The sequence below is a fragment of the Vicia villosa genome, linkage group LG4 (assembly GCF_029867415.1).
Source record: "Vicia villosa cultivar HV-30 ecotype Madison, WI linkage group LG4, Vvil1.0, whole genome shotgun sequence".
NCBI classification, from domain to species: Eukaryota; Viridiplantae; Streptophyta; class Magnoliopsida; order Fabales; family Fabaceae; genus Vicia; species Vicia villosa.
This window is the reverse complement of record NC_081183.1, coordinates 121,155,756-121,172,405: the sequence shown is the minus strand read 5'-3', so window position 1 is coordinate 121,172,405 and position 16,650 is coordinate 121,155,756. Positions and strand designations below refer to the sequence as shown.

The following is a 16,650-nucleotide window of genomic DNA, read 5'->3' as shown; positions in this document are numbered from 1 at the left end:
CAATTTTGTTACCTCATGAAGGAGCGACCCGCTAGTATTCTTGTGTCAGGAATCTTCTATCTTAATCAAGATGGAAATTCGGATATGAGAAATCAATTTGTGCGTGCTTGGCACCATGTTGATAGGAAGAGACATTTGAGAACGAAACAATGTGTTGCTCTCAAAGACTACACTGATTGGGTTCAAGCTAGAGCTCATACTTTTCAGATGCCTTATTTACTTGAGGAGCCTTCTCTACCCATTACTCCACCATTATCTTTCACTACTCCTATTGAAAGTAGTGAGGGGCATCTAGAGCTCGTGGCTAAGATGAGATTGGAAAGAGACGCTTGGGAGAAGAACACTAGTGCAAAAAGAACAAAATAATTTTAAAATTTACACCTGATATACTAAAAACGGGTGTAAATGAGAAATTCGGTGGCAATTTTGTAAATAAAATGTTATTTGAAATATTATTAAGTGACAATATACACCCTATTTTCTAAAAATGGGTTTAAATTAAAAATGTTATTATAATAAAATTTCAATTACTCTCTTTAAATTAAAAAACGGGTGCAAATTTATATAAACTAAAAAAATTATTTAATTTTATGATTCAAAATATTTAATCTATATGACATATTAAATAATAAATAATTTAAACATTATTAACAAATTAATAAATTATTGGACCCATACTAATGATCTAAATTTATTTGATGAAAAAATAATCTAAACATGTTAATGGCATAGTAATAAATAAATAAATAATTCATATTCATTGCATTTCATCCAGATTCATCGCACAAAGTTATAAACTCAGATTCATCGCATTTCACCGATCATCATCATCCTTCAGGAAAATCCCTAAATCACAAAAAAAAAAACCCTTCTTTCATCTATCGTCATGTTTATTGCAGTCGCGAAAATCCTAAGGCTTAGAGATTCATCAACAATCGCCCACTCCTTTGTGTAGCACTGTGAGTAATTTGACTTTATCCTTTAGGAAAACCCCTAAATCGCAAAAACCCCTTCATCTATCGTCATGTTTATTAAGGTCGCAACAATCTTGAGGTTTAGCGATTCATCAACAATCGTCCCTTCCCTTGTATGCTTAGTGAGTAATTTTATTCTCTCCTCCATCTCAACCCTAAATTTTTGTTATTTTTGTATTTCACCTGTGTATGTGTCGTAAAGGCCAATTTCTATGGTCATTCTATTGTTTGTGGATTTTTGTTTTTTGTGTTTGATTATATGAACGAATTTGTGATTAGTAACAATTTTCTTTTAGAAAGAAGCTGCGAGAAAGGATATGGGTTCTACATTTTTTGATGCAAACTTGTATCCACAAGGTTCTACGGGTGGTGTTCCAGAGCCCCTTCACCCTAAACCTGGTATGTTAAAGTATTTGATAAGATATAGATGCTTGAACCACTCAGTTTAACTGCTTTTCATTTGTATTAGGACTTTGTTCGGCTTCCTTGGAAAAACCAGTCTAGCCAGAACATTCAATGCCTGCTAGTGTTACTATTCAATCTGCTAACAGTGGTATTTTTTTCTGTTTTTGAACGCCAACTGTTTGTGAAAAGCATTTTGTTGCCTTATGAGCATGTCATTGCTGTCAAATTGAACTCTGTTGATTTTCAGGCTTAACTTATCCGGTGGGAAAGAAATTGAGAAAGGTAGAAGGTTTGTACTTCGTGCCCCAGTATAAGACGGAGAGTGAGAATGATGATGAGGATGACAAAGCATTGGTGGTATCCAACACTGGAAAACACTTCACTTGTGATGACCTTTATCTAAGGTGCTTATTTCGTAAACCATGGCTTTAATCTCATATTTCAAATCATGATAAAATCGACTTTGAACCCGTATATCTCTTTTAATTTAACAATGTTAACTTCATGTTTCCCGTTGAATTTTTTGATTTGATAGCAATGTTTTTGTCATTTACTTTGTGTTTCAGTGACAGTGATGATTCCTATGTTGACCTTGATTTTGAAGTGCAACCTTATCTGATGAATAAAGTTGGGGAGGTAGAAGGTGCCTTGATTGAGTTGGCACACGAACATCATTTAAGGGTTACCGTGAGTGGTTCTATTTTGATCCCAATGCACCTGTTACCAATTTGACTTGTCAGTTACTTATTGAATAGCTAGTCATTCTTGATTGACGTATAACTTGTAGTAAATTACATCATGATTTGTTTTATGCTTATAGCATACTTGTTTCTGATCTTCTGGATTCACAGGATGAAGTCAGGAATAAGATATCAGCTTTGAAGACAGCTCTACTGAATGAAAGTCAGAACTCTCTTTCTTCCCTTCTTCGAGTTGAGAAATACAAAGAAACCAGGCAGGAGTTGGATAAAAAGTTTGACACTTAATATCAACGCCAAATGTAAGACTGCATTCTTTCGTCATGTCCCCTTTATCTTTTCTTTTCAAGGCAACATGATTCCTTCATTCTACAATATATTTATTGTCAGATTTAAGAAGTAAGCATTGACTATGAATTGTAGGCTCCTCTAGAATTGTCTACATTCTTAATATGCTTTATAAGAGGTCAAATAATGGGTTATTTAGTATGACGGTGCTTTAGCAGCAGCACGTATTTAAGATAGAGATTAGTTATTCATTATTTATTGATAATCTAGAATGTGTATCATCTAGAAACACATATGAGACACGAGACAGCAAGCATAAGAATCATTCATCCAATGCCTCATGTGACATGCAGTCATGCATATAGGTTAAAAAGGAAAAGAAAATTAAAAAAGTTATTGAATTATTTTAGTATTTTAAATGTAAGACTCTTTTTAAGGTCGTCATATTTTATTTTCACTTTATCGTTTACTTAAACTAGAAGTTAAAACTGTTCTTAAGAAAACATATACGTATACTATTGCTTATTCTAGTGTAAATTATATAACCTTGTTTTTATTAGTACTCTTTAAAAATAGATAATTGTTTTTGCAACTTTATTGTTTATTTAAAGTATTCATTGGTTAGAAAAAAGAAAAGGAGAAAAGGAGACAAAAAAATAATGAAAAGGAGAAAAAATCCAATGTATTGCCTAATGGTAATCTAGAATCTGTAGGTGAAACCGTGGGTATCGTATATTCGTGACTTTCCATTTTAGTTTGTTACTGAGAAACCAATGATCTGTAGTATAGAATTGATTGATTTTAGTGACATATTGGTGATGTAGGGAACCAATGCATTTTGTAGTGGTGGTGACCAGGCCTAGAGGACTCAAGATGGTTATTCCGATAGTGAAAATACCAGTCGCCTTTATGTGTTAGACTTGCAGGTATATATCAATGCATTCCTGATGTTTCTTTTTAGGTGAATGGAAGTGATCTTTACTCGAGTTATCTCTTTTCGGGCTTTCTGTGGAATTATTTTCAATGGACCAATGTTGTTTGAGTAAATCATCATTTTCGCCCTCCAAATTCTAAGTGTCCATTAATTTAGTCTTTCAAATTTACGAAATGGCAGTTTATTCCGTAAACATTAGTCGGATCTTGACTTTGAGTCGGATCCATGGCCAACAATCTCTGACAGTGCTAAAGATTTGGTAAAACTGATGTTGGATAGAGACCCTAAGAATAGAATCTCTGCTCATAATGTCTTATGTGAGTTCCTTTGATACTGATTTCATAACGTCTTATGTAAGTTATTTGGTTTGGTTCACTCTGTTTGATCTTGTTTCATTACTTTGGCTCATTTTATGAAGTGATATAGGGGTGATATCTGAAGAGTGGTTCAATGAGATGAGGAACAATGCATTAAGTACAAACTTTGAATAATTGAGCTCATTTTGAATTTTCTTTTGGGTTATTTGTATCTCCCATGTAAGAAGTTTGAATAATTGAGCTCATTTTGAAGTTGTAGTTTATGTTTATTTTTCATTATGTTGATTCTTGTTTTGATTTTTGAAATTTCAGACCTATATTTAGGAGAATTATCAGAAATGGTTCAACAGAAATGTTCTCAGGGTTACTTTACATTTATTCCTTATTGAACTGCTTAATTTGTTTGTGGTATGGAACTCCTTTGATATCACATGATAATATTTTGGTTACAACGGTTAATTCGATTGGAACGGTTACTTTGGCTTCTCGTTCATATAAATACAATCTATGTAATCATGATATAAATCAATTTGCGGAGCAGATATGCTCTAGACGTATGAATTTGAGAGGTTTGCCTTTTTTTTTTTTGTAAATTAAAAGAACTAAGCTAGTTATTTATTGTAGTCATGTCTTAATAACATGTATGTATGCTATGTATGCCACGGACATGCCGTCAATGAAACCTCATGGCTGGCAGGATGAATCTATGAAGTAAGTATTCTTTTAGAAAAACATTTCCAAGCATACAAGGTTCTTCCTTTTTTCTCTGCTGAATGGTTCTGCATATATATAACATGGTTTGGTTTCCTGCAGGTCTGCATTTGGAAGAGCAGGAAGAGGCACCATTGGAATGATATGCATGGACTTCACAGAATCAGATACAGACATATCATTCGTAAGCTCTGGGAGGCCAAGCAGTGCTTATTCATCCTCTATTTACGATTGCATGGACTCCGCTCAAACTTCACAAGTTTCTACTAGTTCAAATTGTATTGTAAATAATGGTTTATGAATATATGCCAAATGGCACACTAAGGGATCACCTTTCTGGTACATTTGAATTTCTCGTTTTCTATCTTCCCGATATTGTATGTTAACTTCTTATGATTTAGTAACATCGTATGTTGTTCTACACAGTTACATCAAAAGAACCTCTGACTTTTATCACGAGATTGAAAATCGCGCTAGGGTCAGCTAAAGGTCTCATGTATCTACACAATGAAGTTGATCCTCCCATATTTCATCGGGATGTCAAGGCCAGCAACATATTATTGGACTCAAAGCTCGCTGCAAAAGTGGCAGATTTTGGACTTTCATGGCTTGCCCCAGTTCCAGATATGGAAGGCATTGTTCCTGGTCATGTATCTACAGTGGTAAAAGGGACACCAGTAAGATTTTCATAGTTGGATTTTGGTTTAACTTATTTGAACTTATGTATTGACTGACATAAACTCTTGTGAGACTATTTGACGGGAGCATACGGAAGAAGCTTATGATATGTATATAAGCTGTTTTTAGCTTATTTTTCTAAGCTCTCTACGATAACTTATGAAAACAACTTATAATTTATTTGAAAACAGTTTGATATTTATCTTTTCTTAATCTTTTTCCCACCCCTTGATTTTAAATATGCAGGGTTACCTTGATCCGAAGTACTTCTTAACTCACAAGTTGACCGACAAGAGTGATGTTTACAGTCTCGGTGTTGTGTTTCTTGAACTTTTAACCCGAATGCATCCTATCTCACATGGCAAAAATATTGTTAGAGAGGTATTTGCTTGACTTCGTTTATATCCGGAGCATTATCAAAATAACTGAATGCTTGATGCAAAGGCTTATGAATACCTTTTTTCAGGTCATTCTTTCATACCAAGCTGGCGTAATATTTTCAATCATCGACGAGCGAATGGGGTCAGTAACAATACTGATGTGGGATGTTGATGCAATTATGTGCATTTCTTGGAGCAGTTGTCCCGAATTGGCTTAATAGTAACTTAAAATTCTTTGCTGTGTTATCCTTCCGGCGTGTTTAGAATTTCTTCTACCGTCATTCACTCTCAGCCAGTTGACATTTTTTTTGTGCTCCAGTCATGTTTCATTGTGATTCAACCAGCTGCAGCTTCTCTGGTGATGGTGAAACTCATTCATCCCTGCAAGTCCTTATACATGCTAGCTGTTATAAACTTGTTATTAAGTGAATTATTTCAATTGGTACCATTAAGAAGTTTGACTAACATTGTGTTTTGTTTCTCTTTTAGATCATTTCTATAGAGAATATTCAACAAATAATCATTGTTATTAAGTGAATTATTTCAATTGGTACCGGTTTCTATCACTAACCTTTAGATGTGGCATGGTTTGTATGATGCAAATGGTTGAAAATCAAAAGGTTGAGGAGGAAAATCTACAAGATCAAATACAAATGGTTGAAGAGGATAAGGACATAGAAATGTTGCCAAAATGAAAGCCAAAGAAGAAGAAGAAAACTTATATATGAAGAAAGTGTTATGACTTAGTTAAAATATATTTTTTATGTGTATGATTTTATAGTACTTGAAATATTATGACTGTATATGATTTTCTATACTTTTTGGTTAATATTAAAAATATTTTGACTTAGTCAAAATGTGATTTTTATGTGTATGATTTTATAGTATTTGCAATATTATGACTGAAAATGAAATATAACTAAATAGTGTATATGAAATAGGGTGTAAATAGATATAATCGTTCATTCATAAATGGTGTATTTACACCAAATTTTTATTAAAATAGGGTGTAATTAAGAACATATCTACACCTGATTTTTATTAAAATAGGGTGTAATTAAAATGTAATTATGCCTAATTACACCCGATTTTTATTAAAATAGGGTGTAATTAAAACGTAATTACGCCCAATTACACCTAATTTTTATTAAAACAGGGTGTAATTAAAACGTAATTACGCTCAATTACACCCAATTTTTATTAAAACAGGGTGTAATTAAAAACGTAATTACGCCCAATTACACTCGATTTTTATTAAAACAGGGTGTAATTAAAAACGTAATTACGCTCAATTACACCCGATTTTTATTAAAATAGGGTGTAATTAAAAATGTAATTACGCCCAATTACACCCGATTTTTGTTAAAATAGGGTATAACGTAGAACGTATTTACACCCGATATTTTTAAAATAGGGAGTAATTACGAACGTATTTACACCCGTTTTAAAAACGGGTGTAAATTCGTTAGACATTTCTCACCCTGTGGATATACACCCGATTTTTATTAAAAATAATGGGTGTAAATTTAATAAAAAACGGGTGTAAATTAACATTTTTGTACTAGTGGAAGTTTCATGCTTTGGAAATGGAGAATAAAGAGTTGAAGATACATTTGAAAGAAAATGATGAAATTCTTGATATACAAGATGGTTGGTTGATGGAAAAGGATGATCAAATCTGTCATCAAGAAGAGTTGCTTCAACAACATGGAGAAAAGCAAAAGAGACAACAAGAAGATTCAGTTGCATGGAAGGAAGTTGCTAATAAGCTGATGGTCGAGAATGCTCATTTTAAGGCCTTTTATGAAAATGAGTTGGAGAAGCTCCGTAGGAAGCTGCAGAGAGGAGTCGAATCTTCATCAGAAATGTTCCCTTCTAGTTTCTAGCTTTTCCTTTGTTTTGTAATTTTGGATCTTTGAATCCTTTTGTAAGCTTTTCTATTATTAATGAAGAATGTTGTTATGTTTTATGTTTTTTTGCTAATGTTTACAATTAATGTCTTAAAGTTCCTTAAAAACCAAAAAAAAAAAAAAAATCATTTGCATTGCATTTCATGCATCATTCTGCATTTTGGTCTTGCTTCCGAGAGTATTCCCGAGGTCTTATTCAGTGTTCTTCATACAGAATCAAGCTGTCTCACCGGTATAACACTCGAGCTAACTGCAAGAAGAAGATGAAAGGTCTTGAACAAGAGAATCGTGAGCTACGTGAAGAGGTTGTTACTTTGAGATCTGGTGTGGAACGTCTCACTGCTCTGGTTGAGACATTGATGGCTAATCAGAATCAGAATCAGGTTCCTCCTCCCAATGCCCAAGCTCAGGGTCAGACCACTGAAAAACTGAAAAACTGCGCAGATTTGAAAACAGAGTTATGCAAATCGATTTACACTCTGTGCAAATCGATTTACATCTAGGCAGAATGCTTGTTTTTGTGGTTTTTGACTTGTTTTTGGTTCTAACTCATCTTCTACTCCTTTCTTTTGATATTTTCTTTGAATCACAAGTTAGAAGCCTAATTTCTCTCTATTTTCAATGGACTTAGGGAGTCGATAGGATGAGAATCCAAATCCGCAAAATTAAGTGATTGAAATTATGGATGAAAGGAGCCTTTGATGTGGTTCCATCTTTATTCCTTTTTCTTTTGATCCATGAAAGTCTTAACACCTTGAGAATTCTTATGGATTCTTGGTAAGGACGAGATTGTTCCCTATTTTTCTTTTCGTGCGGTATTGCTTTCGGAGAGTGATCTACATATCACTTCTCTCGCATGCATTAGCATATAAAGTTTTGACCGGCCTCGTTGTAGGGTGATTTCTACATAAATCACTTGGCGATCTGCATAACATAGCGCAATATTTCGTGTCCCGAATCAAAAAGATCAAATATGGAAGAGAATTGTATGCGGTTGATTTAAGACTTATGGAGGTTTTATCGTGTAGTCGCTATGATTTTATCAAGCTTCTGATAAATGTCCATTGAATTTAAATCCGAGAACATCCTTCACTCACCGTCGATCTTAATTACTAACTTTGATAACATACTTGACAAGCTTCAAGATGGTTATCTTTAACATCTAACAATTGACTTTAATTTCCGCACTTTATTATATTGCTCTTTATATTTCTCGCTTTGTCGCTTTATTTTATCATTTCATCATATTTATATTCCGCTATTTTGTCTTTGTCCATTTGGACGCTATGTTTATGCTTCCGCTATTTTTCTTTTGTCCACTGGAACCATACTTTACTTTTATGCTAAAACACTAATAAATAACAAAAATCTAAAAAACACCTAAGGCTCTCTTTTGGACTATTGGTTACTATCCCTAGCATTTTGGAAATTCGGACTTATGGACTTAGTACCTCTGGACCCTCATGATATTGTTACTCTGCTGTTATTCTGTCTGTCTGGCATTGGATTGTTGTTTGTTTGTATGTGCAGGTACTTCCTTGAAAGCCCTTGATGGTTAATTCCAAGGCATTGATATAAGGATTTTACCCGAAAACAGCCGTTACTCTGCCCGATTTTCGTCAGAATTTTAATGTGCTTAATGCGAAATGGTGCTAAGATAATAAGTTCATCTGGATCCCAAGTGGTAATGTGATGGTTTAGTATTGATATTCCAAAGGATGCGAAATCTACCTTGACTCATAATGTCAACTGTTGGCTTCTTATTTCGGTTAGACCGTTTCTTTCCTTAGCTTTTATTTTACGCAATAGGATAGCCTCTTCATCTCCTCCCATTCTTAAATTTTCAAAATCTTCTCCCTTTTTCAAAAACCTTCTTATGTGTGCAATCTTTTCAAAACCTTTTCTATTAAAATATCTTTTTCCCTTAGTGGCCTTTTTCTTCAAAAGTTTAGACACTGTTAATTGTCGAAACGAGTGGTTATACCCCACGATTTTGAAATTGATTGATATAACGAGATCTTTTCCGCGTGAGAGAGCTAGTGGCATACTCGTCGATTTTATCCGAGTTGGAGCCCTTCTTTCATTAGCGATGCAAAGAACTCGTTTGTTCTCATGCTCAAGATCAATGGCTGAGAATTTCTCTCCAACGACGATAAAGTGTTTATTCGTTTTAAAAATGTTTTCCCTTTTAAGCGGAACTACATTAGCTCTGACTTCTCCATTGCACCGAGGAGGTATGTAGGCACAAGGCTTAACGTCTTGCCGAGCTTATTTTAAAAATAAAACAAACCGTTTTTAGCACACACGATACAGATTTTCAAAAAGGTTCCTTTGGAGTACCACAGATATGAGGGGTGCTTAAAACCTTCCCCTTGTATAAACAACACCCGTACCTAAGATCTCTTCTTTTTGTTTTAAAAACAAAACTTTGGGTTTTATTCGTTCTTTTCCCTTTTCCTTTGGAAATAATAAAGCGCGGTGGCGACTTTCACTGAAATATTGAGTCGAGTCAATCCTATGGCTCTGATCTCAGATTTTCCCCGCTACACCACCCTTATATAAGCTTGTATGGTTTGTTAATTTTTTTAAGTCTTTTATTGTATTTGATAAATAATCAAATTTTATCAAACCATAATGTCTATGTCATGTATTTTAACGCTAACAGAGACAATAGGTCTATCTAAGGTAAGCATATATCCATAACTTTCATTTTTTCTAGGACCTAATTGTTTATGAGAACAAAAACAAATTCAAATAACAAATTGGTGAGTAATTTGTGTATGCCACAATATATCATGTACTGTTCTTTGTAAATTGGTGAAGTATTCTAAAAAGAACATCATTTCATATTTTATTGTAAAAATGTTTACTGTGGATACTACGTAGTGAACCAATTTGTATATTGAGTTTTCTACATGTGTTTTTTTAATTAACTATCAGGGATGTAATTTCTTAATCATTTTATTTCATGCTAAGACTAACCAAATTTTTCATGTAGTTAAATTACTTCATACTTTATAGTTTAGTTTCAATGCATGCTCCATGTTATTCTCTAAGTAAATTGTACTATTTAAAATTTCATTCTATTTCTACTTCACCAATTTCAGCACTAGACCAAAAATTTCACATGCGTTGAGATTAATTCTATCCGCTGCTATGTCCTTTTGAATATTCATGCTAAAGTTGAAGTCGAATAAATATGACAGCATGAAGAAGTAATCGAAACAGTATGTAATACTCGACAAACAATTTAGTGTTGAAGTATCTGAGAGAGGAAGAAAGAAACCTACGTCTCGCATTGTCTAATGATGGAATAAACCCTCATGGTATTCAGGTAATACTTTTTTCACTTGGTTATGGATCCTTAAACACATCAGAGTTTGAAAAGATCATTATTTCATAATATGAGTTAGTAGTGGTTAGATTTAAGATGATTTGTTTTCTACCACGCCCTGCTTCAAAATTTGGTTTTCTTTTCTTTTCCATTTCAGTACCCTTGAAATTGTTTAGTAATCAGAAATTCTATGAATGGATTTTCTAGAATGTATAATGGGAGCATTGTTTGGTAATTCTTACAAATTAGTGGGAAGCTTTTGTTTGTACACTCATGATCCTAATTAATATTTCTGAACATTGTTTTTTAATTACTGCACAAAGTTAGTAATGAAAATCGAGAAAGAGCGTTAAATCCTCAACATCTCTATCGAAAGTCACGTTTACAGTGTGCTCGTCTTGAAGCCGATATGGTAAGTGTGTGTATAAATGTATTGTACAAGATTATAAATTATTATTTTTTAGTTGCTATGTTAATTTGTCGAAATGTATGTACAGATAGAAGAGTCAGAAGGGGATGAGATAAATCGTAATCAAGTGTGGAAGGCTGCCCGCATCAATAAGGATGGCGTGATTATAAAACAGTATGTATACTTCTTAGTGTAATGTCTCTGTGTCAGCTTACTTATCAACATATATGTATACTTCTTAGTGTAATGTCTCTGGTTAGATTTGTCGATCCTGAATAAGATTAACTCTGATTATAAAACAATATAAATTTATAGTTGCAATAGTTCGATCAAAGTTAATCAAACAGTATTAATATTCTGTCATGAATTGAACTGGTATAGAAATTTGGTTCATTTGTTTTGTGAATTTATATCAGAACAATAATGCTTTACTCTATACACATTTTTGTGCCATTTTACATGTTACTATTTACAAGAATGAGGGGGCTTTGGATTTCAATTAGCCAGTTTGTTATATTCTCATATACTGATGATTACTAACAATGTGCTTAAAAGGGGACCTGTCTGTTCTAACATGTCATTACCAGAGACTTCCAATATTTTAATTTCAGATTTCCTTTAAAAGGATCAGGTTGTACTTTTTTGAATTTATTTGATTTTTCATGAACCTGATTGTACTAAATTGTTACTAGGGACTAACAATTAGGACACCATTGAGTTCATTTTGTGAACTGTAAGTCGCAAATCCATTTCTTCAGGGTGGTTCAGTTGATTTTTCTTTAATCTTCACTACTAACCATGGTAACATTCATGCTTGATTGAACTTTGTTTTTATATCAAAGTTCAGTACTAGTTTTTATTGTAAATTTTTAATTACTCTATATATATTGTATTGATTTCTATTGTACAATAAATAATCAATATATTTCTTCTATGATACAGGAAAACAAGAAGCAGTTATTTTGCCTAGCTAAGTGATTGTATCTAAGGGTTTGGCGCTTTTGGTTCGCGAAGTGTGGATACTACTTTGTCCTGTTTTGTTGTCCTTTTTTGTTTTTTTAGGTGCCTTGTTTAGAGAATATGACTTTTTGCTTTAGGATTGAAGTACTCTTAGTTGGAATTAATGCACGCGATATACAAATTTGGCTATGCAAATGTCCTCTTTTTTTAGTACATTAAAATGTTAAGATATTTGTAAACAAGTGGATTTGGTTTAAAATGTTATTTGGTATTGAATTGAATGTAGCTTTTTGATATTTTCACCTAAAAGAATGATTTTATATACAGCAAAAAAAGAAAAGAAAAAGAAGGTGTACTGTAATAGCATTTCATATAGATTGCTATTAAAGAAAACATGCTATGATAGCACTTTTAAGAGAAAGGGCTATCAAACATGTGCCATATATTAGCATTTTGTTTTAGAGTGTGTTGCACCCCAAAATTTGCTCACCCAATTTTCAACCACTTGTAGGTTTCTCATTAGCATGTGCATTCATACATAAGGATGGGATCAAGATATTATGGTATTCATGAGTTTCCTCAAGATAGAGAAAGAGCATTCAAACAATTATGGCAAGAGAAGTTTTGTCCTGAAGGATCAATTGTTGAAGCATCATCTTGAATTAGGGTTTTTGAAACTTGGCCATTATCCTCCTAAGACAAAGATCAGAACTAGGGTTTTGGATTTAATCAGGTTTGCTTAGAGTTTTGGAGCCAATTCTTTTTCCATGATGTTTATGTGTTCTTAAGAATCCTTGATTGAAGATTTGATCATCGATTTTGAATGAAAAGGGATCAATTGGCCAAAAAGGGCAAAATGGTCTTTTTACCTAAAAGTCAAATAAAGTCAAAGTTAACCGAGTTGACTTTTGGTCAACATGAAGTTCATAGACCATATTTTCATATGAAATGATCATTGATGAGTGAAAATCATGAGAAATAGAGGTTTTGAAGTTTTATTTGAAAGATAAGTTGCTTGGATGTTTAAATTTTTTCTAAGTGTTGGATGATTTTGCAAGACTTTGAACTAGCATAACTTCCTCGTTTTTTATCGGATTTGGGCGATTCTTTTGGGATATTGAAGAGGGGAATGAGATCTACAACCTTTCCTCTTATAAATATTTTGCATTATGTACTAAAAATTGAGAGATATAGGCCTTAGAAGTTAGGGTCATTTCAAGTCATGATGGGCAAATTGCTAGGCAGCTGCTGTGTCATGCCCAGGAATTTCATCAAACAGTTTGTGGGCCAAATGTACAAGCCTTTTTCTCGTAATTGAAGATGCTTTTGAAAGAATAAATGGAAGGATATTATAAATTGCCATGTAAGCTTCACAACAAGCTTGGAATCACTTCAATTGGCCAAAATATGAGAGAGATACGACTCTTGGAAGTTAAGGTTTCGAAGTTGGTTTATGCCCAGCCATGCAGGCCCATGCAGGCCCATGCACACGCCCAGCCAGTCCTGTCATGCCTTGTTTTTTCTCAACTTTATGCCACGATTTCTCTATGATTCCAACTCCAAATTCAAAAATTCAAAGCACTATGACCATCTACATGGAAAGGGCTTTCCAAAGGCCTCTCTAACATTCAAAATGCTCGAGCAAATTTAGAGAAATATGAGCCACAAGTTAGCTGGTTGGCTATTTTGGCTTTTGGTTAAATTAGTGAGTATTTGTATTTTGTTTGCACTCAGTTATGAAGGCACATGAGAGGCACGAATTCTACACTCTATAATTTACCAAAAGAAGCCAAACAAAGTCACACACAAGTCATGGTACCATCCCTATCATGTATTGCCATTTTTGGCAAAATTCTCTCAAAAAGATGAAAGCACCCCATGTGACCACCAAGCCAGCTCATCACCTCACACTTTTTCCATTCGTTCACACTCTCTATTAGCAGACTTACACACTAGCCCTACGTTGCATGAAGATAACGTTTCCACTTTGCATGAGGAGAATGAGTCCACACAGTAATAGCTTGGGTGTCACTGCATGTAATTAGACTCTCCTACTTAGTTAGTTAGATTTATGGTTAGAGTATATAACCACTTTTGTAACTAACTTTCTATTCATTCGATTCAATGCAAATCTATCGTTCTTTCTTTCTCTTCTCTGATTCATCGCTTATTGCACACCTTCAATGGAGGTTTTGGTTTGCTAAGATGGTATCAGAGCAGGTAGAACCTGCTTTGTTTCCGCTGCGTCCTTTTTCCTCTTTCTTGCATTGAATCGGAGACGCCATTGTTGCGTTCTTTTTTTCTTGAAGCTTGTTTCTGTTATCTTTGTGTTAGCTTCATCATTTCTTGTTTACTTTTGCTTTGATTTTCCCCTTGTTATGCTATCATGACGAGGAATAACAATCCAGTTCCAGATCCATTGGATCCATACTATGTTCATCCTTCAGATAATTCATCAACAGTTTGCGTTGCACCGCCATTATCAGGTGATAACTATCATGCTTGGTCCATGAAGATGAGACGAGCTTTGGCTATGAAGAACAAATTTCAGTTTGTTGATGGTACTATCGAGATACCAGGTAAAGATGACCTCAATTATGTAGCATGGCAGCGATGCAACAATCTTGTGCATACATGGATCATAAATTCCATAACGCCTTCAATTGCACAGAGTGTTGTATTCATTGATAATGTTGAGGACATGTGGAATGATCTTAAAGATCGTTTCATGAGAGGTGACAAGATACGAGTAGCACAATTGTATCAAGAGATTACAAACTTGAAGCAAGGAAGTAAGAAAATTTCAGATTATTTCACTGAATTGAGAAGTTTGTGGGAAGAGTTAGATCAATACAGACCCGTTCCAAGTTGCACTTGTCGTGTGACTTGTGCTTGTTTGGCTATGAGGAATAGCAGATCTTTCAGGGCAGAAGATAGAATTATCCAATTCTTAATTGGATTGAATGAAGAATTTCATGGAGTTGTCTCACAAGTATTGCTTATGGACCCTCTCCCTCCTATTAACAAAGTGTTTTCCATGGTACTGCAGCAAGAAAGAAAGATATGTGGAACAATTTTTTCCCCTCTTAATGCTACTGAAGATGGATCGGGAATGGTCAATGCTGTAGAGGGAAAACAAGGTGGAAGAGGTAGAGGATATAGCAATGCTGGCAGAGGAAGAGGTAATGGCAAAGTATGCACATATTGTGGCAAACCTGGTCACACAGTGGATAACTGCTACAAAAAGCATGGATATCCACCTAATCTTGGTCGTGGAAGTGCATCCTATGCTAATCAAGCTGGAGCTAGTTCTACTCAGAGTCAGGTGGACAAGACTGAAGGCAAATCCACAGTTGGCACAACTAGTGACAATGGAAGCATGGCACTAACAAAAGAACAATATCACAATTTGATGGTGTTGCTCGAAAAGAATTCAGGATCAGTCAATCTTGCCAAGGGAGGTAACTGTTATGTTGCTAGCTTTAATGCTAATCATAATCATAATGTTAACTGGATCCTAGATACAGGAGCTACACATCATATATGTCATAATCTGAATTGGTTCTTGAAGTATGATCACATTCATCCCATATTGGTTAATTTGCCTAATGGTAACTCTATATCTACTTCTATCTGTGGAGATGTGAAAGTCTCTAATGAGCTGATTCTTAAAGGAGTGTTGTATTTGCCTCAGTTTGAGGTTAATCTAATTGCAGTTTCAAAATTATGTAAAGAGCAAGAATTCTCTTTAGTGTTTGAAACTGACAGATGTGTGATACAGGAAAGGAGACAATTGAAGAAGATTGGTTCAGCTAAGGAGATTGATGGACTGTATTACTTGGAAGGAACTTGTACTACAAGCAAGCAAGGATTCATTTCAAGTGTTTTCACCTATAAGGAATTAGATAGAGTTTCTCCAGCCATTTTATGGCATTTAAGACTAGGGCATTTGTCTCATGATAGAATGCAATGCCTAAGTTCTATGTACAGCTATATTCCTAATAGTGTTCATAAGGCTTGTGATGTTTGTCAACAAGCTAGGCAAAAACGATTGTCTTTTCCTATTAGTACAAATAATGCTTGTAATGTGTTTGATCTCATTCACATAGATGTATGGGGTCCATTCAATACAATTTCTATTCATGGTTTCAAATACTTTTTGACTATCTTGGATGACCATAGCAGACATGTATGGGTTGTTATGCTAAAATCCAAAATTGAAGTTGGTTCCAAGATCACTGAATTCATAGCAATGGTTGAAACACAATTTGCTAAGAAAGTCAAAACTATAAGGAGTGATAATGGTACTGAAATGCTCATGCCTGCTTTCTATGCTTCCAAAGGTATCATTCACCAAAGGAGTTGTGTTTATACCCCTCAGCAGAATGGAAGAGTTGAGAGGAGGCATCAACACATCCTTAACATTAGCAGAGCTCTCATGTTTCAATCAGGCTTAGCTAAAGAATATTGGTCTTATGCAGTCCTTCATGCAGTCTATTTGCTGAATAGAATTCCAACTAAAGTCTTGCACAACAAGTCTTCTTATGAAGTCATGTATGGTTCAGCCCCTGATCTGAGTGTTTTAAGAGTATTTGGTTGTTTAAGCTATGCCTCTACTCTTACTACAAACAGACACAAGTTTGACTCAAGGG

The 16,650-nt window shown here is 34.4% G+C and overlaps 2 protein-coding genes across 7 annotated transcripts; both read left to right on the top strand.

Annotated features, from left to right (window-relative positions):
• The first annotated feature begins 567 nt into the window (after positions 1-567).
• Positions 568-6,133, top strand: LOC131595122 (probable LRR receptor-like serine/threonine-protein kinase At1g06840). Of its 6 annotated transcripts, XR_009281717.1 has the most exons (10): positions 568-1,096; positions 1,271-1,783; positions 1,946-2,066; positions 2,231-2,379; positions 3,190-3,291; positions 3,480-3,616; positions 3,718-3,835; positions 4,805-5,004; positions 5,252-5,386; positions 5,472-6,130. XR_009281717.1 is itself a non-coding variant. In XM_058867397.1 (5 exons), exons 2-5 carry the CDS (start codon positions 4,618-4,620, stop codon positions 5,601-5,603), a joined length of 567 nt encoding a protein of 188 aa, XP_058723380.1. In that variant the 5' UTR covers positions 3,944-4,327; positions 4,430-4,617; the 3' UTR covers positions 5,604-6,131. The 6 variants fall into 6 exon arrangements, 2 of the variants coding, with proteins under 2 accessions (XP_058723380.1, XP_058723381.1); XR_009281719.1 differs by having other exon boundaries at positions 3,190-3,616; positions 3,726-3,835; positions 5,472-6,131; XR_009281720.1 differs by lacking the exons at positions 3,480-3,616; positions 3,718-3,835 and having other exon boundaries at positions 5,472-6,133.
• Positions 6,134-14,296: 8,163 nt separating this feature from the next.
• On the top strand, positions 14,297-15,943 carry LOC131599587 (uncharacterized). The gene is made up of 2 exons (XM_058871887.1): positions 14,297-15,459; positions 15,780-15,943. The coding sequence occupies exons 1-2, from the start codon at positions 14,385-14,387 to the stop codon at positions 15,812-15,814; spliced, it is 1,110 nt and encodes a 369-aa protein (XP_058727870.1). The 5' UTR covers positions 14,297-14,384; the 3' UTR covers positions 15,815-15,943.
• The last annotated feature ends 707 nt before the right edge of the window (positions 15,944-16,650 follow it).

Bases quoted from the DNA above. Each gene is read 5' to 3' on its own strand.
- LOC131595122 (XM_058867397.1), top strand. From the start codon at position 4,618: ATGGTTTATGAATATATGCCAAATGGCACACTAAGGGATCACCTTTCT. The intron at 4,667-4,753 runs GTACATTTGAAT...TGTTCTACACAG, and splicing joins ACTAAGGGATCACCTTTCTG to TTACATCAAAAGAACCTCTG. The intron at 5,387-5,471 runs GTATTTGCTTGA...ACCTTTTTTCAG, and splicing joins GCAAAAATATTGTTAGAGAG to GTCATTCTTTCATACCAAGC.
- LOC131599587 (XM_058871887.1), top strand. From the start codon at position 14,385: ATGACGAGGAATAACAATCCAGTTCCAGATCCATTGGATCCATACTAT. The intron at 15,460-15,779 runs GTAACTGTTATG...TGTGTGATACAG, and splicing joins AGTCAATCTTGCCAAGGGAG to GAAAGGAGACAATTGAAGAA.